The sequence below is a fragment of the Atta cephalotes genome (genome assembly GCF_000143395.1).
Source record: "Atta cephalotes unplaced genomic scaffold scaffold00002, whole genome shotgun sequence".
Classification (NCBI taxonomy): domain Eukaryota; kingdom Metazoa; phylum Arthropoda; class Insecta; order Hymenoptera; family Formicidae; genus Atta; species Atta cephalotes.
Window position 1 is genome coordinate 5,004,981 of NW_012130066.1, and position 24,339 is coordinate 5,029,319.

Genomic DNA, 24,339 nt, shown 5'->3' on the forward strand with positions numbered 1-24,339 from the left:
AGAGAGAGAGAGAGGTGCGGCTCCGTTGAGCCGCGTGCGCGCACGGTGCGGTTGTAATTTTCAGGAACTTACCTATCTAACGACGGTTAACATGGGAACATTGCACACACAATGCATATCCTCTGTTCATTTTACGTAGCCGACGAACTTTTTCCATCAAGAGCGTGAGCAGTGAGACCTTTTAGTCGTTTGTAAGGGCTCGCGTGGTGCGCGAGGCTTGCGCTGCCTCCACTCTCCGCCCGCCCCGCACCCTCCTTACATCCGCTTTAATCAAAATGCAACAAGTGTCGGCCGTGCGCGCTCAACGAGATCGGGTACGTCGTACAGTCGCGCCGTTGTCATATCGCTTGCTACGCCAATTACGAGCGTGACGTGCAAATGATTTGACTCATATTGAGTCAAACTGTATTTATTCGTCATGTTAATTCTTAACTGTTAAGGCGTAAAGGGATCATGTATTACGAGATAATTAATAACTTATACCTCGATAATAAGAGGAAAAAATATTAATATTTTTATTACTTTTTAGTGTTTATGTAAAAAATAGTGATTTTTATTTATATATTATACATGTGAATGCGTTATATACGTAGTTGTTTTTCAAAATAAAATATTAGTAGAAAGACGAAGTCAGTTAATTTTCAGACTCGATTTCGTTAAATTCTATTTTACTTGAATAAATAAGAGTCAGCCCAGATAATACAAACACATCTAAAAAAACATCATGAAACATTGAGATGTTTTGTAGATCCTTGTATTATTTGAGGCAGACAAAAGAAACATAATCGACTTCCCCGCGATCTATTAGAAACATTTAATAAATATTTATTAAATATTTATTAAATCATTATTGACGTTACACAAGCAAAGATGCTACCACAGTGAAGAATATAGATAAATTAGTGTTAAAGATTTAGTAATTGTATGTGAGATCATTTAAGACTATTGATATACCGACAAAAGATTGAACTGCAATATTTCTGACATTTATGATTGAACAATATTGTAAAAAAAGAGTATTTCATTGTTGACGTATTTTCTAGCGGACCGCGATTGTTGCCCGATCTCGAGAACGCGACCGCTATTTACGAACGATCAATCCGATGAATTTTCATTGCGCGGTGTTACGCGGTTTGCCGTGAGGATGCTAGATTCCTTCTGGTTTATTTGTCGGAACAGGAGACGCGCGATTGTATTGTACTTGTAGGCGATGCCTCGTTCTCGTAACTGTGAGACTTGTATATCCTCCTACATCTTATGATTTTTTAAAATTTATGTAAACGTATTTAATATACCGCAATATATTAATGCATATGATATGAATATGTATTGATTGAATATGTATTTTCAAATCATTGAATAACTTTTATATTTTTGAAGATAAGTTTAGCAGCGCTTAACACTAAAAAAATGTCTGCTCATTTTATTCACGCTTATGAGCGAAAGGAATAATTTTATATAACCATTTTTATAATAATTTTTGTTTGTATCATTATAAAACTTATACACATTTCTCTGTATTTTCTCTTATCGCTATGTCTAATACATATTTCTAATTTATATTTTCTAAGAATATATTTTCACGATACATTGAAATATCAGATAAAATTTCAATATATCTGTAAATGCAAATGTAAATTGTATATTACATTATACACTTATTATATTGCAAAATTTTATTGCTCGGTTTAGAATAAGTTTAAACATGAAGCTTAAGGAAGGAAATTTGTGTAACTGATTCAAAGAATTGAAAAAGTTTTTTGCTTCAATTATTAATAGAGTACACGTAAAAATTTTAAAATTAAAATTAAAGAACGAAATATGAAGTTTTAAAATTGATAGAAATATTGCAAGATATTTAGTTACACATATTAACTTAGTATAAAATGTTTTCCTCAAAACACATAAATAGATTAATGCTTTAATCTATCAGATTGCACTTTTAAATAAATACATATTTAAATTAACATAATCTCTTTCTCTTCCTGATTATTGATTAAATGACAAGCCAAGCAATAAGATTATTATATGGAAAACTAATGTCTTTATTGTTTTTCTTTTAAAAAAACTCTACATATAATTTTTAGTTTATCATTTGAGAGAATGTTGTTTACATAAATGATAATTTTTCGTGTAGACACAATCGATTTTTCGGTGTAACTACTGCTACTTTTATTCGTTTCCAGTATTGTACTTGTATCAATTATCATGTTTAACTTATATCGGAAAAAGCGCGCAAGACTCGCAGACGGATTATGTCCTTGAAGAAGCGAGGCACGCCTAGGAATTGCATGCTTGTAATTATATATCGTTACAGAGCGTTCTTGAGCCGAGAATTGTTGGCAGAAATAAACAAGAAGTCTAATTTACCAAGTGTCTTACTGTAAAGTATCTACTCTGATTATACCAATAAATGATGGATACGGGTTCGCAGTATGAAGGCAGAAGTGTCAAGTGATTCGATGTTAGTTATACGAATTCTGGAAGTCAACAGGTTCGAAAATATCAATTTTCGAGAACCTATATCTATTTGTATCGTCATTACTATAAGAAAAAGGAAGATTGTGTCCTACGATAAAAATTTACTCCTACTCTTATGCACAACTCTTATCGTGAAAAAGCCAAAGTATTAACTTATTTTTATGACTTTGAGAAATTTGCGATAATACTATTCTTCTGTTTTATCACGTAGATGGAGAGATATTCTTATATTGTTTAAGCTTGCTACGATTAATTATTCATCTTTTCGTCTTTTTAAAATTATATGTAACTTTATTTTGGAATCATTTTCTGCATTTAACTTTCATTAACAATTTTCAAGCACATGAATTTTGTGTATTATATGTTAGATAAGCAATGCAAGTTGCAAATTTGTTTTTGCATTCAAGCTTTTGAAAAAAAAAACGAATGAATGTACTTTATATTAAAAAAAAAATCCGCTTCTATCTTAAGAAACGCTAAGACTCTGGCGTTAAATATTTTTCCGCTTGAAATTAGTATCGATTAGGGATTGTTTGGATAAATGCGAACGGCAAACTGAGCGGCAACGCCACATACAGAAGCATACAAATACAATAAAAAGAAAGAGAGAAAGAGAAAGAGGTATTATTTCTACACGAAAGCTGAGATAAAAGTATATATAAATAATATATATATATATGACAAAGTATATATATATATATATAAATATATATATATTTAGGTAATTAGAATAAAAAATATATATGTATATGATTGAGAAAAAATGAATAATTATAAATATGACGTACACTTACACATATACCGACTCGAACATCGCATACAATCGCATCACTTAACATACATACAACTTACACAGTACAGAGCAATACGTGATACTTCTGTGGAGGACAGGGAACAAGAAAATAATACAAGTGCCAGGAAGCATTCCTAGGAAACTCGTTGTTTTACCGTCTATAATGTTTTTCTTTCTTTTTATCCTCGAAACGGATGCGTATTATATCCTCTCTATTAGCGAGGAAAATGCCTCGCGATCCATAGGATCGTTCCTATGCTGTCTGTATCTAAATCTATTGAAGCTGAGCGATGAATTACGCGAGTGTAGATGTAATTAGTATCATTTCTCGAGTGGAGAACCGCGATAGTGTCAAGCGTATTGCTGAAGAAAATACCGCGTTTTTTTTTCATTTTTTCTAGAAAAACTCTGCATGCATTTCCAAAAGTGTCCTAATCAGTATTTTGATTATAAGGAAATAGCGAGTGTTCCGATATCTTTTATAACAAAAAGCTTAATGAATTTGCAAATTAAGAGAAGTATAAATATTTTGCTTAGATACTTTTAACTAAAATATCATAAATAAATAAATAAATTTGGATAATATTTATATATACGTACATGATTGGTTTACATCTTTATATCAATTTTAAATAAAAAGACAAGTTTCCGTCGAACTTATATTATTATATCCAGACGTTTAATATAAGTCGCAATATTACACTATATTATACATATAATCTAACAACAAACAATATGCATATAATTTGCAGAGACAGCGCTATTCACTTTAATTTTATTAATATAATTAACATGACACTTGATAGTTTTTTGTGTTTTAGATAAATAAAAGATAAGAAAAGCAATGATAATTACAAAAGATTGACTACAACATCAATCGATATTTTTCAATGTATTTTATTCTTTAAGTAATACTGAGTAGTGAGCAAAAATGAAGTGAACATCGCATTCGTGTCCAAAAGGCTTGACACTTCGCGCATTTTCGCTCTCGGATTCGACGAGAACTAAACTCATAGCGTGTAACTCGTCTCCATCTCGTATGAGAAAACATTAGCGGAGTCCCTTTGGAAGTTTTAGAAGTGATTCCCACTGTTTAATCGTCGCGCGACCATGATTCTCTACACGTAAAACGAAAAATAAAATAAACGTTTCACCGGCAGTCGAGTGCTTCCTCGAGAGGTGTCACGCGTTACTTTCAACGGTATATTTCGTACAAATACTATACTACTTTTAGACGTAATTTGTAAGCTTCGTAGAGTGAAAAAAGGGAATTAAGCGACACGAATGGATCGTGGCGCGGACGAGCGCGATTTTCACACGAGAGGAAGCGGTAACTTTCGCTTCTCTCTTTCATGAAAGAAAGGAAAGAAAACAAAGTTATCACTACGGCATATATCGTACGTGTTCTCGCACGCGTATATTCGATCGGATTTTTGTTCTCGTTGCACACGCTCGTCCCGTTGCGGATCCGCGTTTTAGAACCGCAATGTGTTTTTCACAGACAACCGACGTAAATATCTTGCGACCAAGCGCAGAAACCGTAAACGACGTGGTAGGCGCACGTCGTTGTCTTGTAACATTGTAAATTACTATAAAATGGCGAACGTTTAATAAATTATTTGATCAAATTCGCTGGACGTCTCTTTATTGCCCCATATTTTTCTCCTTTCCATGTTATCGAACAAAAGAAATGTAAATTCTTTAGTTGCGATATTTAAGACGGTCAACATGATAGTCAACTGTCTACTAAAGATCATCATTCTTTCATCATATAGACATTGCCTTTCATCATTTCAAAATTAATTTTTTTCTTCAAGAGAGAGAGAGGAGGGGGGGAGGCAAATTTTGCTAAAAAAAAGTATTCATAGCTAAAAGCAGCAGATATATGTATATATAATATTACAAGAAAGAATTAGTTATTTACGATAGAATTTCGTTTATCCGCAGATTTATTAACAGTCACTCAACATTCAATGAATTGATTTAGAATATGTATAATATGTAATATGATATATGTGTCAGGACTAATCTAGTTTAAAGAATCGAAGTGTCTCTTAGTTTTCCTGCAACGTATCATCTTTTTATTATAGTTTCAAGACGCCGCAAGCATAAATTAGTTCCATTTAAAAAAGGGACATTCGACGGGGCTCTCGTTCGGGGAATATTTGCATGTAGCCCGTTCGGTCGTCATAAATTCTTCGACTTCACGTGGGGTTAATCCTAGAATCATGAATGTCGGCACGAACTTTGCTCGTTCCCGAGGATTACGCAATGATGAGTCGTCCCAGCTATATAGGCGGTTTCAGGAAAGAGACCGATCGACTTCTAAAAAAAAAAAAGAAGCAATCGTGTACATACGTTAATCAACCGAGGAAGATGAATCGTTCACCTTCTGCGTTTCAGCCCTTCGGCATTTCCGTGGGAACTCGTCCAAAGAATTTATGAATTCACTCTATTGTTCACATATCTCTCACGAGATTGAGGACTTTTGAAATATTCTGCTTTGTCTTTCATTTTCTATTTAACTATTCGAATAGCATTTATACATGTATATTTTAATAATTTTATTGATTTGATTAAAAAGCCATTCCATTATTGAAAATTTGATTAAAATCTTAAATTTCAAAGTGATTTTGCTTTTCATTGTCCATCATAAATTATATTATGCATTTTTAAAATCCTAAGTCATAAGGAATTTTTACATGAAGAAATTTATAATTGAAGAATAAAAGTATATTGATCATTTCAAATTTTATGAAACAATTGCATTTACTAGAAAACTGACAAATATATTTCTTAAATTTGTTCTTATATTTATATCCTAAAAAAGCTTAACTTCTTGAAATCGTTAAATCATTCTTGTATGTTCCTTTTATTCAGATGAAAATCTTCGAATAATTCTCAACTTATAAAATAAATTCTGAGAAATATATAAGTAGAATAATTTTTATATCTCTCACAATCGCAATATATAATGAAATTCTCTTATGGCAAAAACTGATAACAGTGCGTGTTCAGCAGAGACCAATCATTATTCACAGTCAACACAACGCGTGACGGAAACGGCATGAAAGGGTCAATCCTTAGAAACAAAAGGAACACAGAGAAAGAGTATCTTGATCTCTTTCTTTCTCTTTCGCGGGCAGGACGTTGCAGAGGACATTGCGATCGCGGTCAGTGGCGGCGACAGTAACGGTTTTCAAGTTTTAATCCGCGTGAGGGCGAGAAGCCTAAGCCGAAAAGCCCGCAGCCACGGACGTCATCACGGCCGCTTCGTGCTCGTCCAGCCGCTCTTTCAGATTACATTAATTCGATTAATGGATGCCGTCCATCGTCGGTGGTGGCCGTGCGGTGCGTACGCTGGATTTCTCCTTGGCCCTCCCGTTCGCTCGCCGTTTTCGCTCGCCTGCCTCGAGCTTTGATGGAAGACATACAGTTCGTGATCGAGGAAATACGTTATCGACATAATGAAAAAACCGACCGCGAGATTCCGAGAAGAATGCAAATTCGATTACATTTGTGATAATTTATTATGGATAAATTGATGTATTCATTAATTTGGTAATTTTACATTTTTAGTAGAAAACAGAATAATGATTATAATATAGATTAATAATTATATATTAAATTATAATATATAATAATAATTATATTATTCATGATTTGAAAAGAAATAAAATATTATCATTAATTACTAATTACGTTTTAAGGTGCTTATTTAAAATTAAACTATTAAATTACTATTACTATAAAATAGATGATTAATTTAATTTGAAATATTAATTTCAACTTCAGTTTGCGATTGCGTTTCAAGTCCGATAAATATCTTATTGGCGCGCAGTTTATAAAACTGAAATAATACATTTTTGCAAAAAATTGCATTTCGTATTATTAAGCATTAAGATTCGCTTTGACCGCAATTAGGATTACTTTTATTATTAATTAAGTAAAAAGTAGATTTCAATATTGCTAAAAAAATCTCAAAATTAGAGTAGAAAATATTCGAAATCATTCTACAGAGTAATATATATTCTGAGAATTAGCGAGTTCATTCCATTGCAAGTAATGAATAGTTAATGCTAACGATGGTAATCTCCGGCTTTGCAAAAATCCGTTTGTCCATCGAGTAAATGAATAATTAATTGGGAGATGGTATTGCGATCCAAAAAATAGTATCTATCGTTTTTATAAAGAATATAACATTAATAATAATGTTTTTTTTCGGATCGGCAATCTACATACTTATAATTTACATGTTATTATTCAACGACACGGGTGATTAGAGCGAAAAATATTGGATGGAATTGCATGGAATTTTACGCATATATTTGTAGTATGTGATTTGTACGATGACTGGTATAAAATCGGCTGTAAAAATTATAATCCATACGCGTAACTTTGTATCACGTCGCATGTCTTCACACATAGTGCTATAGTTGCAATAAATATTATAGAAGTACAAACGTAAATAACGCTTCTCGCGTTTCTTAGTATTCTTCCGCATAGCGTAATAAGAATGTATACGAGTGTTCGTAAAGCGCGAGTCGAGTCGAAATAAGGTTTCCAGGTTTCCAAATAAAAAATTATTAATATCTCCACATGAATGTTTGCTATTCGATTTAGTCTAGTTTCTAATATCTAGATACACATATCGAAGAAAAGGCCGTAATTTCGTAACAGAAATATCTTTTACGCTTACAAGATATTACAATGAGAGAAAAATGTATCAAATTTTAATAATTATTTGTTTGAATAGAGAGTGCCAGTTGAATATTTACTAAATGTAAACATATATTTATTTGGTACAAGAATCATTAATTTTATTTAACTAGTATTACTTTTTATTTAGCAAATATTTATTTTCCGTAAATGTTACATTATTATTTAAACAATTGTGGAAGAGAATTCTCACGAAGAATGCATAATATACATGTATACATATAATTTCCTTCCACAGTTTAATAATAAAGTAATTGAGTGATTACAAAAAGTGTTCAAAAGAGTTCTGCTCGAAGGACCATCAGAACAATGTATCTGGCTGTGTTCCAAAATTGAGTGCCAGTGAAAATCTATATTGCACGTAACGTAAATGGTAGCATTTTCAGTGCTGGCAGTAAATTTGGAACACAATCCTAATTGCGGCTGAATAGCGACCGACTCATTTCGCGCGGCCCAATCATACACGATTGGGCGATTTCCCGATAGCTAATCCTCGTGATTTAGGGAGCCCGCGTATCGGTTAGGGGCTTCGCACACTAAAAGGAACAGAGAACAAAGAACAGAGAGAAGAATTTCAACCTATCAGAAACTGTGTATTCCACAATACATGATTTCTGATAAGTTGAAATTCTTATTCTCTGTTTTCTGTTCCCTGTTCCTTTTATTGGAGCCTGTGTGGAGCCTTACTATTACGATGGAATTTTTCTGTTCGCGCGACAGGTTCGCGCAAGAAACTTGTCGAACATTCTTCTTGTACATACAGACAACCAAATGCGTGCTTATAATAGAAATATGCCTACAATTATTAAAATTTAATTTTTTATCGTGCCAGTATGTTGCGTTTGCGTGATATTTCGATCTTCTTTTACGATCATAAATGACAATGTATCTCGAGAAGAAATTGTCGAACATTGTGATCGAAAATGCGAATGAGATGCTTCTTTCGAATGTCATATTATTAAGCGTTATTATTTCAGTCGCGAGATATTCCTTTGCGTGCGAGAATGCCTCTCGTATACATCCTAAATAACCTTCCCCCCTGATTTTTGACGGTGAATGCAAAGGCGAAAGGCCGCCGAAAGAAGAGTGCGTTTTAACGCGACGAAGTAGCGTCCTGTGAAAAGCATTCCAGCCATCACCTGCACCCAAATGCCATAATTATGTTTCTTGTGCGCCTGCTTCTGGTACGGAGCGTTTGGATATTTTGCCTGTTGGAGGACAGTCTTTTGGCGTAAACGCCTTCTGTTAGACTGCAGGGCGCCTTTAAACGGCTCTCCGTTTTCATGCGCCTTTCATCTTGCGCGAGTATGTCGCGCTATCGCGTTTGTGTCGGCACTTTTGACCTCACACTACAAAATATCGCATAGATTTAGATATATTATATTTAATACTTTTACAGATTTAAAGTAAACCCCATATTTCTTGGCGAAAGTGGATTAGGCAATCTTTTTCGAGTTCAGTTTTGCATTAAAAAATAATTGAACGTACGACTCTGCAAATTTTGTAAATGAAGGATCCATTGAGGTAAATTTATGACAATAATTGGAATTATATTAATAGAAATTTATTAATAGAAATAATAGAAATTTAATTATTGTTGAAGAATTATTATTGAAATTATATAAATTCTATTACTATTTCTTATGTATGAATATATATTTTTTTATAACAATTCACATCATGGACGTGCTATTTAAAATAATGCTTGTACAACGTACGTATAAAATTATCGAACTGGGTAGATGCAGCATAATTAATAATAGATACATAATAATCAACATCGCCTGATTCTAGGACAATTTTCTAATAAGGCGAAAATATATACTACTTCTAAAAATATACGAGCAGTCGCGAAGGTGTTGAAGGCATAGCACTCTATCAACGCTAAAATCATCGTTAATAAAAAAGAGGCTCCGAAACTGCATGATTTACAGGGAGAAAAGAGCACACAACGAATACTTTAGATCAACCGGATTCACGCTCGCCGCGGAGAGATCCGCGGCTCTGACTTAATTCCTCAGGACCTATATTTATCGTATCTGATACCAGATTTCGAGCTGTCAAGTCGGACGAGCCAACGAGGCCTTTCCACATTGCGGTCCAACAGGAGTTTGCGTGACGGCAACAGACGTTGCTCTCCTCTCTCCATTCATTCCCTCCCTCCTCGTCGGTCTCCCTCTTTCTTCCTTTCTCTCTCCCGCTGATCCTCTCGTCTGATGCGTTTTTTCCTTTTTTCTTCCTCGACCGCCAATTCGACGGCGCCGACCAATCGAGCGGCAGAAAACTCGCTCTATAAGCTCTGCACGCAGGCGGACCGGGTCTTCTCCCAACGAAATCGACGAAAGAGGTACCTTCTCGCCCGCGGGGATCGCCGTGAAATAATCCGCTGATAAATTCCTCGAAGATCTTTCTCTTGCAGCAGAAAGGCAGAGAAGCGAGCGATTCTTTACGATCCGCTCGAGGCGGTCGATTCTTTGAATGAACATGTCCCATTGATGAACAACATTCGATTGTTAATTCATCGATGCCGTTTGCGTCTTCCTTGATTAATAACTTTTATACGAGATGTTCCATAACGTATTTCTTAACAGGACGGTGATATTGAACAGATAGTATAATCGAGAACTGAGATATACTTTCTTATCCAAGACATGTTAAGACGTCAATAATTTAATATTAGGTTACGAGCGATTGTAAAAAGAGAATTTTGTAATTATAATTACTTGAATGACAGATATTTTACATTTTACTCCAATTTTAAAAGCTAGATAAACAATGACCCATATTGTTAACATAGATAATATTTTATTAGCACAATTGACATTGTTTTGTAATGTATATTGGTTGTAACTGTACGTATTCTAAATTTTAATTAAGCAACACCCTAACATATAATAATATTGATTTAAGAATAGATAGAGATAGTTCAATATTGCTCTCACTAATTTTATTTTAGAATATATACAATTGTAACAAATATATAACAAAAGCAGCGTCAATTATTCTAATAAAGTATTATTTGTGATATAAAACATTTACTTAACTTTTAAAATCAGAGAATACAGTAAAAAATATTGTTTAAATAATTATGAATATATTTATTATCATTTAGTGTATTTCATTTTGATTTTTATAGCTATCTTTTCAACTTTTGGATGAATACAAAAATACACGGAATTCTAGGACAACAGTACAGACTGTCAAATGCTCCAAAAAATATATCCTAGTAAAAAAATTTTCAAGAATCAAGGAAAAAAAAACAAGTTTTTATTGAACAACTAACAAAGGAAATAGCTATTATAAGACTTGGCATTGTTATTTATACGCTATAATTATAGCACATAAATAACAGCGTCGATTCCTGTATGGTAGCCTTATTTGTTAGTTGTTAAATAGAAGAAATCTAAATTGTCTTTTGATTGCTTTTTATTAAATTATTTATTCGAAGTTCCTAGTTTTTTCCGATCACTTCTATTTTTAATTCTGAATAAACTGCATAAGCATAACGTAGCATAATTGCCTGGACCAATGAGTATGACGTATTATATTGATTTACATTAACATGCTCATTGACAGTTTTATACTATACTATGCTTAAACACTTTGTGTGCTATCGTCTTAACAATAAAAATCACAACAGAAAAAAATATCCAATTATATCTTTCTTGGAGAAATCACTTCTGTTCATCGAATATATTTTGATATTCGGAATACATCATATATTTTCACTGAATATGTATTCTATTTATTATTCAATCCGTCATTTACATTAATTATTCAATAGTTGTCATAGCATATTTGCATCTTTATGATATTATATATGATATGACGAGCCTTAGTAAAGTAATAAATTTTGATTTTTAGCACTTTATATTTTACAATTTGGATTGTAATTTAGAAATACAAGACAGTTCTTGTTAATTAGATTCGGTTAATCAAGACATTACTCAAATTAATCAATGGTATTCAGCAGTAGGTTGCGGTGTAAATGGAAATGGATTACATCGAACAATATTATGTCTGAGTATATAGAAGCGACGATAGTGTAACATAGGAGGACACAAACTATAATGTACATGCATCTACAGTAAGTAGACAAATTAATGCGAATATACATTGTTGCACTAACAAGGACGTAGAAGATTAATATGTTATACATATTATATATAAATTCTAATCATGGAAAAATACTTGAAGACTTTCCGTACAAACGTAAAGGATAAATTATAAAAAAGATGTACTAGACAAATAAATCATTTTTTATAAGAGTGTACTTTCTATAATCTTTGGAATCTAATTCTAAAGAATAACAAAGAGTGATAAACCAATTATTGAAAAAAATGGCTCAATTATTAATTTCTAAGAGTGAAATAATTTCACTCTTTAAAGTTCGATAACAAAGATTTTAAAGACTTTTGTTATTAACGTTAAATTCAAAAATTTCTTTTTCAAAAAAAAAATATTCATTAACCAGTTCACCGCCGTCTTCGTTCTCAATTAGAATCTCGTGCAATCGAAAAGCAACGAAATCCCAAATCCAAACGAGCCAACAGGTTAACGTTTGAAGCCGCCGAAACGCGAGCGAAATAAAAGGAAACAAGAAAAATCACGCGCCTGTCCCGTCCTAACCCTCGAGGGAAGCACCCTCGGAAGTCCACCGTTTTTCGGTCCATGGTAGCACGCGCAACATCCCTTCGCCCTGGATCTACGATCCATGGACCAGTCTTGAGTGAGCGGGGAGGCCAATGTCTCGTCCGATTGGCCCGCGCGATCTCTCGCAAGCGTGCGAGCGAGAGTGACGAGTCGTTGGTCGAACGGAGATGAAAGGAGGGGATCAAGGGGGAGGGGGGAGTAGCATCGGGGGTTGCGGGGCGCAGAGGGCCCGCCACCGGAGAGGGACTCGCAGCAGTTCGGATGCGCATCGTATGAGGACGGTGTTTCAGTTAGCGGCGAGCCGCTGTTGAGGTAGGACTGTTTTATTGCCGGTTTCGCCGGTGTCCGATCGCAACCGAATTCCTCCTTCGTTTATTTTCGCGCTACGGAATTCGTCCGTTAATTCATTTCGTTGCTCGGCTCGAGACGCGTTTTTCGACGGTCGTTGGGTGAAAAATTCGTGGGTCTGTTGAGTGAGAAAAAAAAGAATAACTTTTCGAATGATGAGTCAGGCGGCTCCTTGGACAGCATTCTTAGTTTCAGTGTGAACAGTGCGTTTATCTTTTTCGCGAGTCTAAGCGTATGGTTAAATTCATCATCGTGTCGCGTTTCAAGTCTTGGCCAGTGCCAATATAATGTAAGCCGTCGCGAGTGACAGAGACGGATTCAGAGAGACGAACGACAGAAATTAAACGTGCTCTGATTTCAACATGACGCGAAGCGGAATCTAGAACCGATCGCATCTCAGTCCCCCTTTCTATAGAGGGGAAAGTGAAGGTAGGAGGGAAGACGAGGAGACGTAAGAATCTTCTCGTGATCGTCAAATCGTTAAATCGTCAACGATCATCGTAGCGTACCTCCGCAGAGAGGCACAACAGAACGAAGAATGGAGCGGCATTTGCCAACAGCGTGCAGCATGACGGAGAAACAGTGTTCACGCCGATCCTTCCGACCATGGATCGTCCTCGCGACGGTCCTGTTTGGCCAGCTGCTGCTTTTGCAGCAGGTCCGCGGCGAGATCTACACCAAGATGTTCTCCAGCCAGCAGAATCCCAGCGATCCGTGTTACGACGAGGATCGGCCACGCCGGTGCATACCCGATTTCGTGAATGCGGCTTTCGGCGCAACCGTCGAAGCATCGTCCACGTGTGGCACCGGTGGACCTACCCGCTATTGCGACGTCACTGATGAGCCCGGCGGCACCACCGGCATCGGTCACTGTCACGTGTGCGACGATAGCACGCCTCGGCGACGTTTCCCTGCCAGCTATCTGACCGACCTTAATAACCCGAACAACGTCACCTGCTGGCGCAGCGAGCCGCTCGTCAGCTCGCAGAGCTTCTCGGCGCCTCCCGACAACGTCACCCTGACCCTCTCGCTCGGCAAGAAATACGAGCTGACGTACGTCAGTCTGCAGTTCTGCCCGCGCGCCGCCAAGCCGGACTCTATCGCGATCTATAAGTCCATGGATTACGGCAAGACTTGGCAACCGTTTCAGTTTTACTCATCGCAATGCCGCCGGGTCTATGGCAGGCCCAATCGCGCGACTATCACTAAAGCGAACGAGCAAGAGGCGCGGTGTACTGACAGCCATCGTTACACCGGCGGAGATGGTCTCGGTCCAGTCGGCAGGATCGCCTTTAGCACTCTGGAAGGTCGACCATCCGCCGCCGACTTCGATAACTCACCGGTACTGCAGGACTGGGTGACCGCCACTGATATTCGAGTGGTGTTCAACCGATTACATATGCCGCAGCAATCAAGCCCAGATCAGGTACCGCACAACGGCGAGGAGCATCACGTGGCGGCGATCGGACTGGAAGAACTGACAAAGCGAGAACGCGAACGCGAGGAACGGCTCAAGAATCAGAAGAACGTGATCCTGCACGTACAGGATCCGCTAGTAACAGCATTACCGTCGGTCCATCAGGTGATCGCGCCCCAAGAGATGCAGTCGAACGATGCGATCGACGCCGCAGTCCGAGACATGGGCTTCGTGCCGGTCACCATCTCCACGACCACGACCACGCTCGCCAGCGTGGCAATGAACGGCTTGGGTCCGGCTACCGCCACCATGGCCCATCACTACGCGGTCTCGGACTTCGCCGTGGGCGGCAGGTGCAAGTGCAACGGACACGCGGCGCGCTGTATCCCCGGCAAGGACGGCGAGGTCGTCTGCGAGTGCAGGCACAACACCGCTGGCAGGGATTGCGAGCGGTGCCGACCCTTCCATTTCGATCGCCCGTGGGCTAGAGCTACCGCTAGGGATGCCAATGAGTGCAAAGGTTCGTTTCCGATACTAATTCAATTACCTAATAAGAAATTCAACGCATGTTGTTGAGAATGAATGCGTTGTTCAATTTAGGCAGCAATGATTGAATGTAAAATTTAATATCTCTGAATTGGCTGCATATGTTACAGAATAAAATCTAATGGCAATCATTGCAATATTTGGTCTGAAACATTACTATGTTTGTTATTTTTTATTTCTTTTACATAACTTTTAATGCATTTGTACATATTGCAATGAGTTACTCTCGGCAACATATTTAATCAACGGATAGAATAATGTCCTAAATTAAACAATTAAAAATTGGAACTGGTAATTGAATAACATCATTAAATGTAATATGGGAAGAACGATTTTGCTGAAACGTCTAACAAGTTAAGTAGTTACAGATCTAAAAATATTTTTGTCGATTAAAATAATTATGTAGAACGTTCAAATTGATTGCTAAAATGTTTACAACATTGCTTGTCATATTTGAGATTCCTACATAATTACTTTGATAGTCTAATAAAATTATTTTTAGATCAGTATTTAGTTAAATATTTAAATACTTTTGCGCAAAATCATTCTTTTCATGCGACATTTTATTTTTATTGAAGAGCTTGTTAGCTCTATACTTTAATCTATACTTTAATTTGAATTTTGATTATATAAATTGAAAACTAATTCAAAGTATATATATATATATATATATATATATATATATATATATATTTACATATACAATTATACTTACATATACAAACTATTTCTATAGCATGATTTTCCTTCTATTAAATAAAGAAATTGAAATACTTCCAGTTCATTAGTTTAATCTGATAAATCGTTTTACTAAAATGTATCGGTTAGTTTGTTGTTCAGTAATAAGCCTCAATCGAAGTTAGGGGTGCTTGGATACTAACGATTATTCAAACTACGTGATGTATAACAGCAATTTAATCCCGAGACAGAATGCGAATTTGTGTGTGCAAATGCGGATGCATTTTCGAGGAGTTTAAGTTGAGTTATATAGATTTTGATAATTATGTGTATTATAATCGTCGGGAGAGAGAGAGAGAGAGAGAGAAAGAGAGAGAGAGAGAAAGAGATTCAAAGCCAAGCAGAATTATGTGATTGGAGATATACGAGTTCTGTGATGAAAGCGGATGCTATGAGATTCTCCAAATGATTGATAGGTATACCAATGTCTGTTGTGTGATTGCGTGAATGAATTGACCGTAATACCATTGTATATATCATTGTACAAGAATTAGGGCACGCAGTACATTAATGTAATAACATCCAAGTATACTACTGTATTAGATGAAGTGATATGATGACTGTAAATATAACGGTAAAGTCTTTCTCTTTCTCTCTCTTTCTCTCGTTCTCTCTTGTATTTTTATTTGTTCCATAGAACATTGTTCCTTAAAATACTGTTTTATCAAAATTTATTGAGTACGTGATATTATTCTGTGAGAAACTTTAAAAAAATATTTCTTTATTTAAATTAGTTTGGAATTTTATTAAATTTAGAAAAAAATCATATTTAATTCAAATTGCATTGATTAAAAAAATTACACAAAAATTTGAATTATAATAACATTTATATGTTTATAATACAAATGCAATATATAATACATACACAAAAAATATCAATAAATATATCAATAAATATGTTGCATGGCTTAATTGAGAAATTACTTTGCTCTCTTTTATTTAAAGTTCATATATTTCTATTTAATATCAAGCATATTATTAAGAAGTACAGAGAGCAACATTAGCTAGAACAACATTAGCTGATCAAATATCTCTATTCGATCGGAATCGCCATGTTTGTAATAGACTAAATATGAGTATCGTGTTTACGATTGCAAAATTAAATGAACAGAGATGGAGAAATAGCTCTGAAGCTGGCTAATTCGTTGCAACTTGCGGGCAATATATTACTTTTGATTATACAACGAGGAGAGATTACCTTGAATATTAAACTGGTATCTATCACTTTATGATTGCAATATCATAGTAACTAATTTTTTTACTCGGCGGCTTTAAAGCTTACTACATCTATTGTGTCGGAACCTTATGTTTTGGAATATAATCTGTAGTGATGCTTCAAAGTCCGCAATATTTCATGCCGTTGAGATACAAAGTAAGGCTGATATTTTACATCGTATAACAAGGTTTTTCAAGTCTGTTGATGCAGAACAGAGATTCGATGCAGAACAGAGAGGTTCTCGGATTTCTCCTGCAGCAATCAATTTAATTTAAAAAATTTACCATATGACACATAAAATATTATCCTTATTTGGAAATATCGTCACGCTTTACGATCGCGCGAATTCTTTAATTAAATTTATAGTCAGTATTTCCCAGGAGAAAATTTAATTGGATATTACATTTTTTTTCGCAACTTTTGAATGCTCAACTCAATACGAAATCTCTTTGAACAGAATACGGCTGGCTTTAAATGAAGCCACTGAACCTTTACAATTCCATTATCCGTATGGCGAATTCGATAAATATTCCGTTACAGAGTTTCTCTTTGAATCGCAAAGCCCGTGTTTCAGCTCTTGTTAGCGCAGATACGTCAATTCGCGTTTTCTTTTTGCTCATTCTGCAAACGTTGCTTCTCTCGATTCGTCGCGGATTTCAAGGCTACGGCAATAATCTCATATTATGAGTCTCTTCAGGAACGCCAGGCGTATCTAACGCCCGTTATTCAACGCCATATTTATTGAATTTCGGGATCGGGGACCGTATGGGGTGCGCATCCGGCGCGGCGCGCGTATGGCTCTTTCGAGAAGTAAAAAATAAACATCGAGAAGAAGAGACTCGTTCGATTCCGCATCCCTTCTTGTCTATTCGTCCCCTCCGATCTCTCTCCTTCCCCCTTTTCTTCACCCCGCGCATCCTGCGTTCTATCTCTCTTCGATACGATCCCAGGGTTAGGCCTCTCGAGGCTCACCCCTTAATTCGAAGCGGCGAAGCGTTGCCCCGGTATCACGGAGGCCGCGTAGCCGAAATCAAAAACGTCGGAGGGTAAAACCACCCTCCAAAATCGTTTCGAATCGATAAGGGACGCCACCAGTATTCGCGCGCGCGTCCCGCGGTCTGGATTCTCGCGGGGGGTAGAAATGGTAGGTGGAGGGCAGCACCGCGGCGAAAAATGTAATCGGATTTAATTGGATCGACGATCGCGAAGGAGCACCCTTGTTTATTTTCGGAGAGACACGATGCCTGGCGCACACAAGAGGCAGGAGAGGTGCGATAAATGGAAGGCGCCTTTAGACGCTCAGAATCTGCGGTTTTTTTTCATTATCAGCGAGCTGCGAGCTTCTTTTTATTCTATAACTGAATTTCGATTTCGCATTTGAGTTTTAATGCATTTTTGTTACAATTATTGTTGTGTGGCGATTAAATCGTTACAAGTATTTATCTTCGCGAATTTGTTGATGCGAGACGATAGACATGTACGCATAATTACATATAATTACACTTGACGCACACACAAATATATTCAAGAATGGCATGAATCATCGGTCGCGAAAACGAAGATTTTTAAATTCATAAATTTCTTATGATTATCTCGAGTTCTTCTTTATATTAATCGCAAATTACAAATTAATTAGAATGCACATTAAATATGTATTACATTTTGATTAAACTCTGCTGTAAATATGCGATTAAGGCTCGTTTCGACCAATATAGTTTAATTTTAATCTCGGTTTAACTAACTCTTCATCTTTTTCCAGTTCTGAGAATTAAAAAAAGATAAAGAGTAAGTTGAACTGAGATTAAAGTTAATCTACATTGGTAGAAACGAGCCTTAATCATCGCGTATTTAAAGCAAAGTTTAACTGAAATGTAATGTACATTTAATCTGCACTCTAATTAATTTGTAATTTGCGATTTGTAATTCGTCATTTAAACGATTGCTGTCAGCGGATGTAACAGAAATTTTTTAATTTAAGCATAACAGCGACGGATATAAGCATAATTTCGTTGGCAACATTAATTAAATTATATTTAGAAATATGTATCATTCTGTTTTCATCCAGCCGGAAAAAAAAAGTGATATTGATAGTAAAATATTACAAAGCATTCATATTATGATGTATTTGTTTTCAAAAAACAAATAAGCTGCGAAAATTAGAGTGCTGGTTAAATGTAAATGTTCGAAATATTTGATCCGTTTTCGATTTGAATTAATTAAATAATTGACTTGAAGTGAACCATAGCTAATCGTTCTCTACGCTAGTTAACGCAATACCGTCCGTAATTGGAAATCGCTGGACAAGAAAGAAATGGTGAATTGTGTCAGTTCAACAATGATAATTGCGATTAGAAAACATAAATCAAGCTAATTAGTTATGCTACAGCTGTTACGCGCGCTGTGCGAATGCAAAATGCGAAACTGGCCAGTAGAAACTAATCGTCTGCAGGAGAAATGCAAATTATTATTCCTGTGAAAAAATTGACACGCCACTTTTGAACGATCGATCGAATCGACGAAAAATCTTTTGCGTTGGTCGATTCCGGTTACGCGTTTCGACACGATCGGTCATCCGTGAGCAGATTGTCTCGCGTGTGGAATTCCCGCAGATTGTCGCGCGAGCTGATTCTCCTTCGTCGTACATTTCGAATTTCTCTCGCTCCATTTCGATATTGTGCTTTCACGTGTATAGATAATCGTCGGCCAACTTGTCCGTTTCGAAAAGGCGAATATATGTATATCGTGGAAAAATGTTTGTAACTTCGATTAAGTCAAATACGCGAGCGGTCTATTTTTTTTTTTTTTAGTGAATTTGTGAAGGTAGTTTCGTAAAACATGGAACGTATTGCGAATGCGGTGTATTGACATTGTCTGTTATTTCGCGCAAATCGAAAAACTCGTGGTTTTGCATCTGAGTATAATTAACCAATACTAAATAGAAGTTGAATCGACAGTACTGTTTGCATACGTGAAGATGTGTAATATTTAGATAGAAGAATTCATATCGGTGTACTTTAAACTCTGTTCAAACCATTTATTTCAAAGGAATTAAAGTTATCTTGGAAAAGAGATTTGAATACTACGTCGATTAATGTAAAGATTCTTAAGTAAGAATTTGGACCGCCATATTTTTCAGAACCTGCTTAAGACAGAATGCTTGAGATAAAATGAGAAAGATATATGTATCTTATTTTCAACCAAGCAAGTCCTGAAAAACGTATGATGTTTAATCTTTCACTTGAGGATTTCTAGATTAATGTATTTAGTAATTAAATATTCCTTATAATTAAATATTTCCTTTAAAATCATTAAATGCACGGATAATTTTTATAAAGGGATACTTTTTAATAATTTTGTAATACGATTCTGTTGGCGGATATCATCCTTTTGGAAACGCTAAAATTAATCTATCAGATAAAACAATTATATCACTAGCCCTTGTTTTTTGAACCAGTAATTTCAATCGATCCCTGCCAGAAGTATTTGCATCCCCTCTGCAGACGTCTGCCTGGATTATCACGCGCAAAACGTTTTCCGTTTCCCCTTCGTTTCGATGCCGATATAGATATCCTACATATATAAATGTACGAACATGCGTGCGAAACGTCACCCGCGCGATAAATAAAAAACCTTTCCGCATTACAGCGCGTTATGTTCGAAGAAATGTCATCATTAATTATCGCGGTTAATTAATTTCAGACATGAGCGAAATTGCGTGCAATCGGGCGTCAAATCAGGATCAGTGCCCTTTCCGTATATCTTCCCTTTTTTATTCCCCGGACATCGGTTATTTTCGATTAACTCGTTGTATCGAAAGGAAAAAAAAACGACGCTATCTATTAATTAATACGTGCCGCAAAACGCGCAATTTCTCTCCGTGCAAAATTGCGCAAATTGATACACACTTGATGAACCGTCGCTTCGTATTTTCAATACAAAACATTGATAACTCAATTGATCATTTTTTTCAATTTACAATGATCGAAGCGATATTTGATACGATTGCAAGACACATTCTTTTTGTGCAACTAAAACTACAGATGGAAAGAAAGTGAAATAAGTAAGTATTATCGAAAGTTTTAAAGAAGGAACATTTACAGTATTTTATATTTTGCTATACATTACACTCACTAAGAAAAATGTCTAGTTGAAAATGGACAAACCAAAAGCTTCTGATTGTTAATAATTAGAATTTTATTTATTTCAATTAGAATTCTACTAGATTTAATCAGAAAATTCTAATGTGTCCATTTATAATCAGAATTCCAATTAATTCAACTACATATCTCTCTCTGTGCAGTGTATTTTCAAATATTTTTAAAAAAGCGAGAGTGTATAGTTAAAATTCTTGATATGAATCTCTCGACGTATAAAAAAAAATTGTACTCATAAAATTAGAAATAAAATTACAAGAATATCCCGCGCGCGTTTAACGATTCTTTATAATACGCTGAGTAACTTCGCAAATGTAATTGGCAATTGAAATAAAGATAATTGAAATGAGACCATTACTCAGAGGCGATTACGCGCAACAATTATCTTTTAAACAATCCATTTAAGATAATAAGAGGCGAGAGTGATACTCTGGTTAAAAAGCGATTTGAGATCATTTATCGGTCGATGCTATACAAAGCGTAAAAGAGATACGTTAGGATGATTAATACTCTGCTAGATCTCTAACGAAAGAAATAGGGACGCATGCTCGTGTCAGAATAATATAATTACATCTTCGTGAGATTGTAACACTTTTATAACGGCTGCAAGAATAGCGTTAATAAAATATATACCTTTATGGCCGCGGGTACATTTCTCTATAACGCACTTCATTACATTGATCGTTCCTCCAACAACCCCATGAATAAACATGATGAAAAGAACGATAGCTTTGCTGCACTCGACAAACTTATAGGAAAGATCAACAGTCAATTATAATGTTCTATGATGTATTTTACAATTCTGATTATAGAGAACTTTTTTTAGCTCCTTAACATTTACTATTTGCACTGAGAGAAAAATATTATATGGTGACCATAATTGCATAGTAAAATAATTATAAAGCTCCATTTTTATGATATTATTACTGCTGTAATATAGTAAATGAGACCAAGTATGTAGTTCTCTCAAACATGAAAAAATTGTACTATAAATTACGATGGTTTCAAATATTAAAATAGTAGAATATTACTACTTAAATGGTAAATAAAATAAATATTTTTATTCAGTAAATGCAATCGCCATTAAGTCAATACTTATTTTCTTAAATTCACTTGTTATTTATATGATAATAATATAACAACTAAAAAATATGTTTAAAAAACTAAAAATTTTCGAGCAGTGCGTATTTGCTATTATTAATAGCAAAAAATGACTGTAAATTATATATAGTTAAATTATCGTAGTCGCAACCATTTTTTTCTTTCAGTGTGGAATAATTCTATTTTTACTTAAAATTATTTGAAAAAATTAATTATGTTTATTGATTACTATAATAGCTTTAATAGTTCCTTGATATTAATGTAAGATAATATTATAATGAATTTTCAAATCTTATCTTTTTTGTATAGTACAAAAATAGCGAATAAAACTTTAGCATAAAAGTATTGCATGAATAAATAGAATAAATGAATTTATATATTTACGAACAAAAGAAATTAAACATAGTTAACTTACGCGTAAAATAATTGAAACGAGATAGGCTTATTCCGTTGAAATTCTATTCGAAGCTCTACGATTGATTGTATTGACGATACTTGACACTATATATTGATTATTCTTCCACTGACCGCATGCGTACAAGTATCACACGCAGAAGTTCGATACTCTAGTCCAAGTTCGTCTGAGTTTAATATCTGCTGAAGTCTAACAAAACTACAACTACGCAATAGATAACGATTAATTAATGCACAGATGACACTAAATTTTTATTTTATTTTAATAATAATAAATAATTTTATTTTAAACAGTTGTAATTTTCCTTCGTGCAGTGATGTTAACTTAATACAGACAGAGATGCGAGTGGTTTAGGCACACCGGCCGGTTTCTCTCCGTAACGTACAAGGCTCGCTCTCGAGGCGCGGCGTTAATTTGACGCGGCGTGCCGCGGCGCCCGTTTACCGCAATGAGTTATGTTCTCGGGGGCACGTTTATGCGACTCGAGCAGTCGGCGCGATGGGCAGGGAACCCGCGTGTGCTTTTCTCCCTTCTTTCCCCGTTCCTCTCTCATGTTCCTCGCATGTACGAGAGCTCTCGGACTCCCGCGACATTAAGCCAACCTCGATGGCGATTTTACGGCGTTTTTTGCGATCAGGTGCCCCCCCTCTCGGATACGAGTATTGTACGCAGGGTTTTACAGCGCGTTTTAGGATGTTATTTGCGTCACGGTGCCTTTGCGGTCGGGGAACGATATGGTCTGATATCTCTGCGGAATGTTCACGTGAAGTCCATGTAAAGGGCGATTATGGAAATTTATCGCTCTTCTTACGTATTTTATTTGGTCACGAATTAAGGGATGACGCGATATGAGTCGGATTTAGAAGAGACAAGTATGACATTTCCGGATACTCGGTGTTATATCTCGTAGACGAAACCGTCTGCATGTATGATAAAATTTATTTCTTAGTCGATTAACAAAAAAATCAGTTAAACATTAACTGATGTGAAATATTGCAAATATCTCTTGACATAGAGATTAAGATTTATGTTTTCTATATGTCTCTAATGGGCTTTATACCCAATAAGCCATTACCTAAGTTTCAAGGCTTAAGCAGTAAGTTGACCAATTACAATTAAATGTGAGAAGAATAAGCAACTGTAATTGATCAATTTCTTACGACTCAATACTTAAAGCTTATGTAATGATTTTAAGTCTTCAGTCCATAACATTTACTTGCTTTTCACTTATCCTCTTAATCTATAATAAAATATATCATTAACATTAAGTATTACTATTAAAAAGTTTACATTAAAACTATTATAATAAACATAATAAAATATAATTAATATTTTTTAAATAATCAAATAAAATAAAAATTAAATAAGTTAAATTCTAAATAATCAGTGTTAAAAAGTGAATTAATGCATAAATATATAACGGAACAATTTTCTATTTTGTTTTTTCTATTCGATTCCTTCTAGTCTGTATCGGCATAAAACTCATCTTATATCTCGATCCCGATTACTTCAACACAAACACAAAAAATTCGATCCGTTTCACGCGATGATCGAGTCCGGATGAGAAGAAATGAGGAACGTGGGTGGGCCTGTTGTCTTCGCGCTCTTTCTTGTCTTCCTGATCTTTGACATTCGTCGCGCTCCTCCTGACGGGAAGTTATGCGAATTTGTTCCACGCCGCAGCGTGGGGGCACTCGACGATTTTATTACGGAAATCCTTCTCCAATTAAGCGGTCGCTATGGTGATGGCTATCCGCG

The 24,339-nt window shown here is 35.5% G+C and overlaps 1 protein-coding gene across 1 annotated transcript in view; it reads left to right on the forward strand.

Moving 5' to 3' along the window:
• Window positions 1-13,532: 13,532 nt before the first annotated feature.
• Window positions 13,533-24,339, forward strand: part of LOC105620785 (netrin-1-like) — a 206,605-nt gene continuing 195,798 nt past the window's right edge. The window contains exon 1 of the mRNA XM_012202276.1: window positions 13,533-14,931. Coding sequence (XP_012057666.1) covers window positions 13,533-14,931 — 1,399 coding nt within the window. The remainder of the gene's footprint in view (window positions 14,932-24,339) is intronic.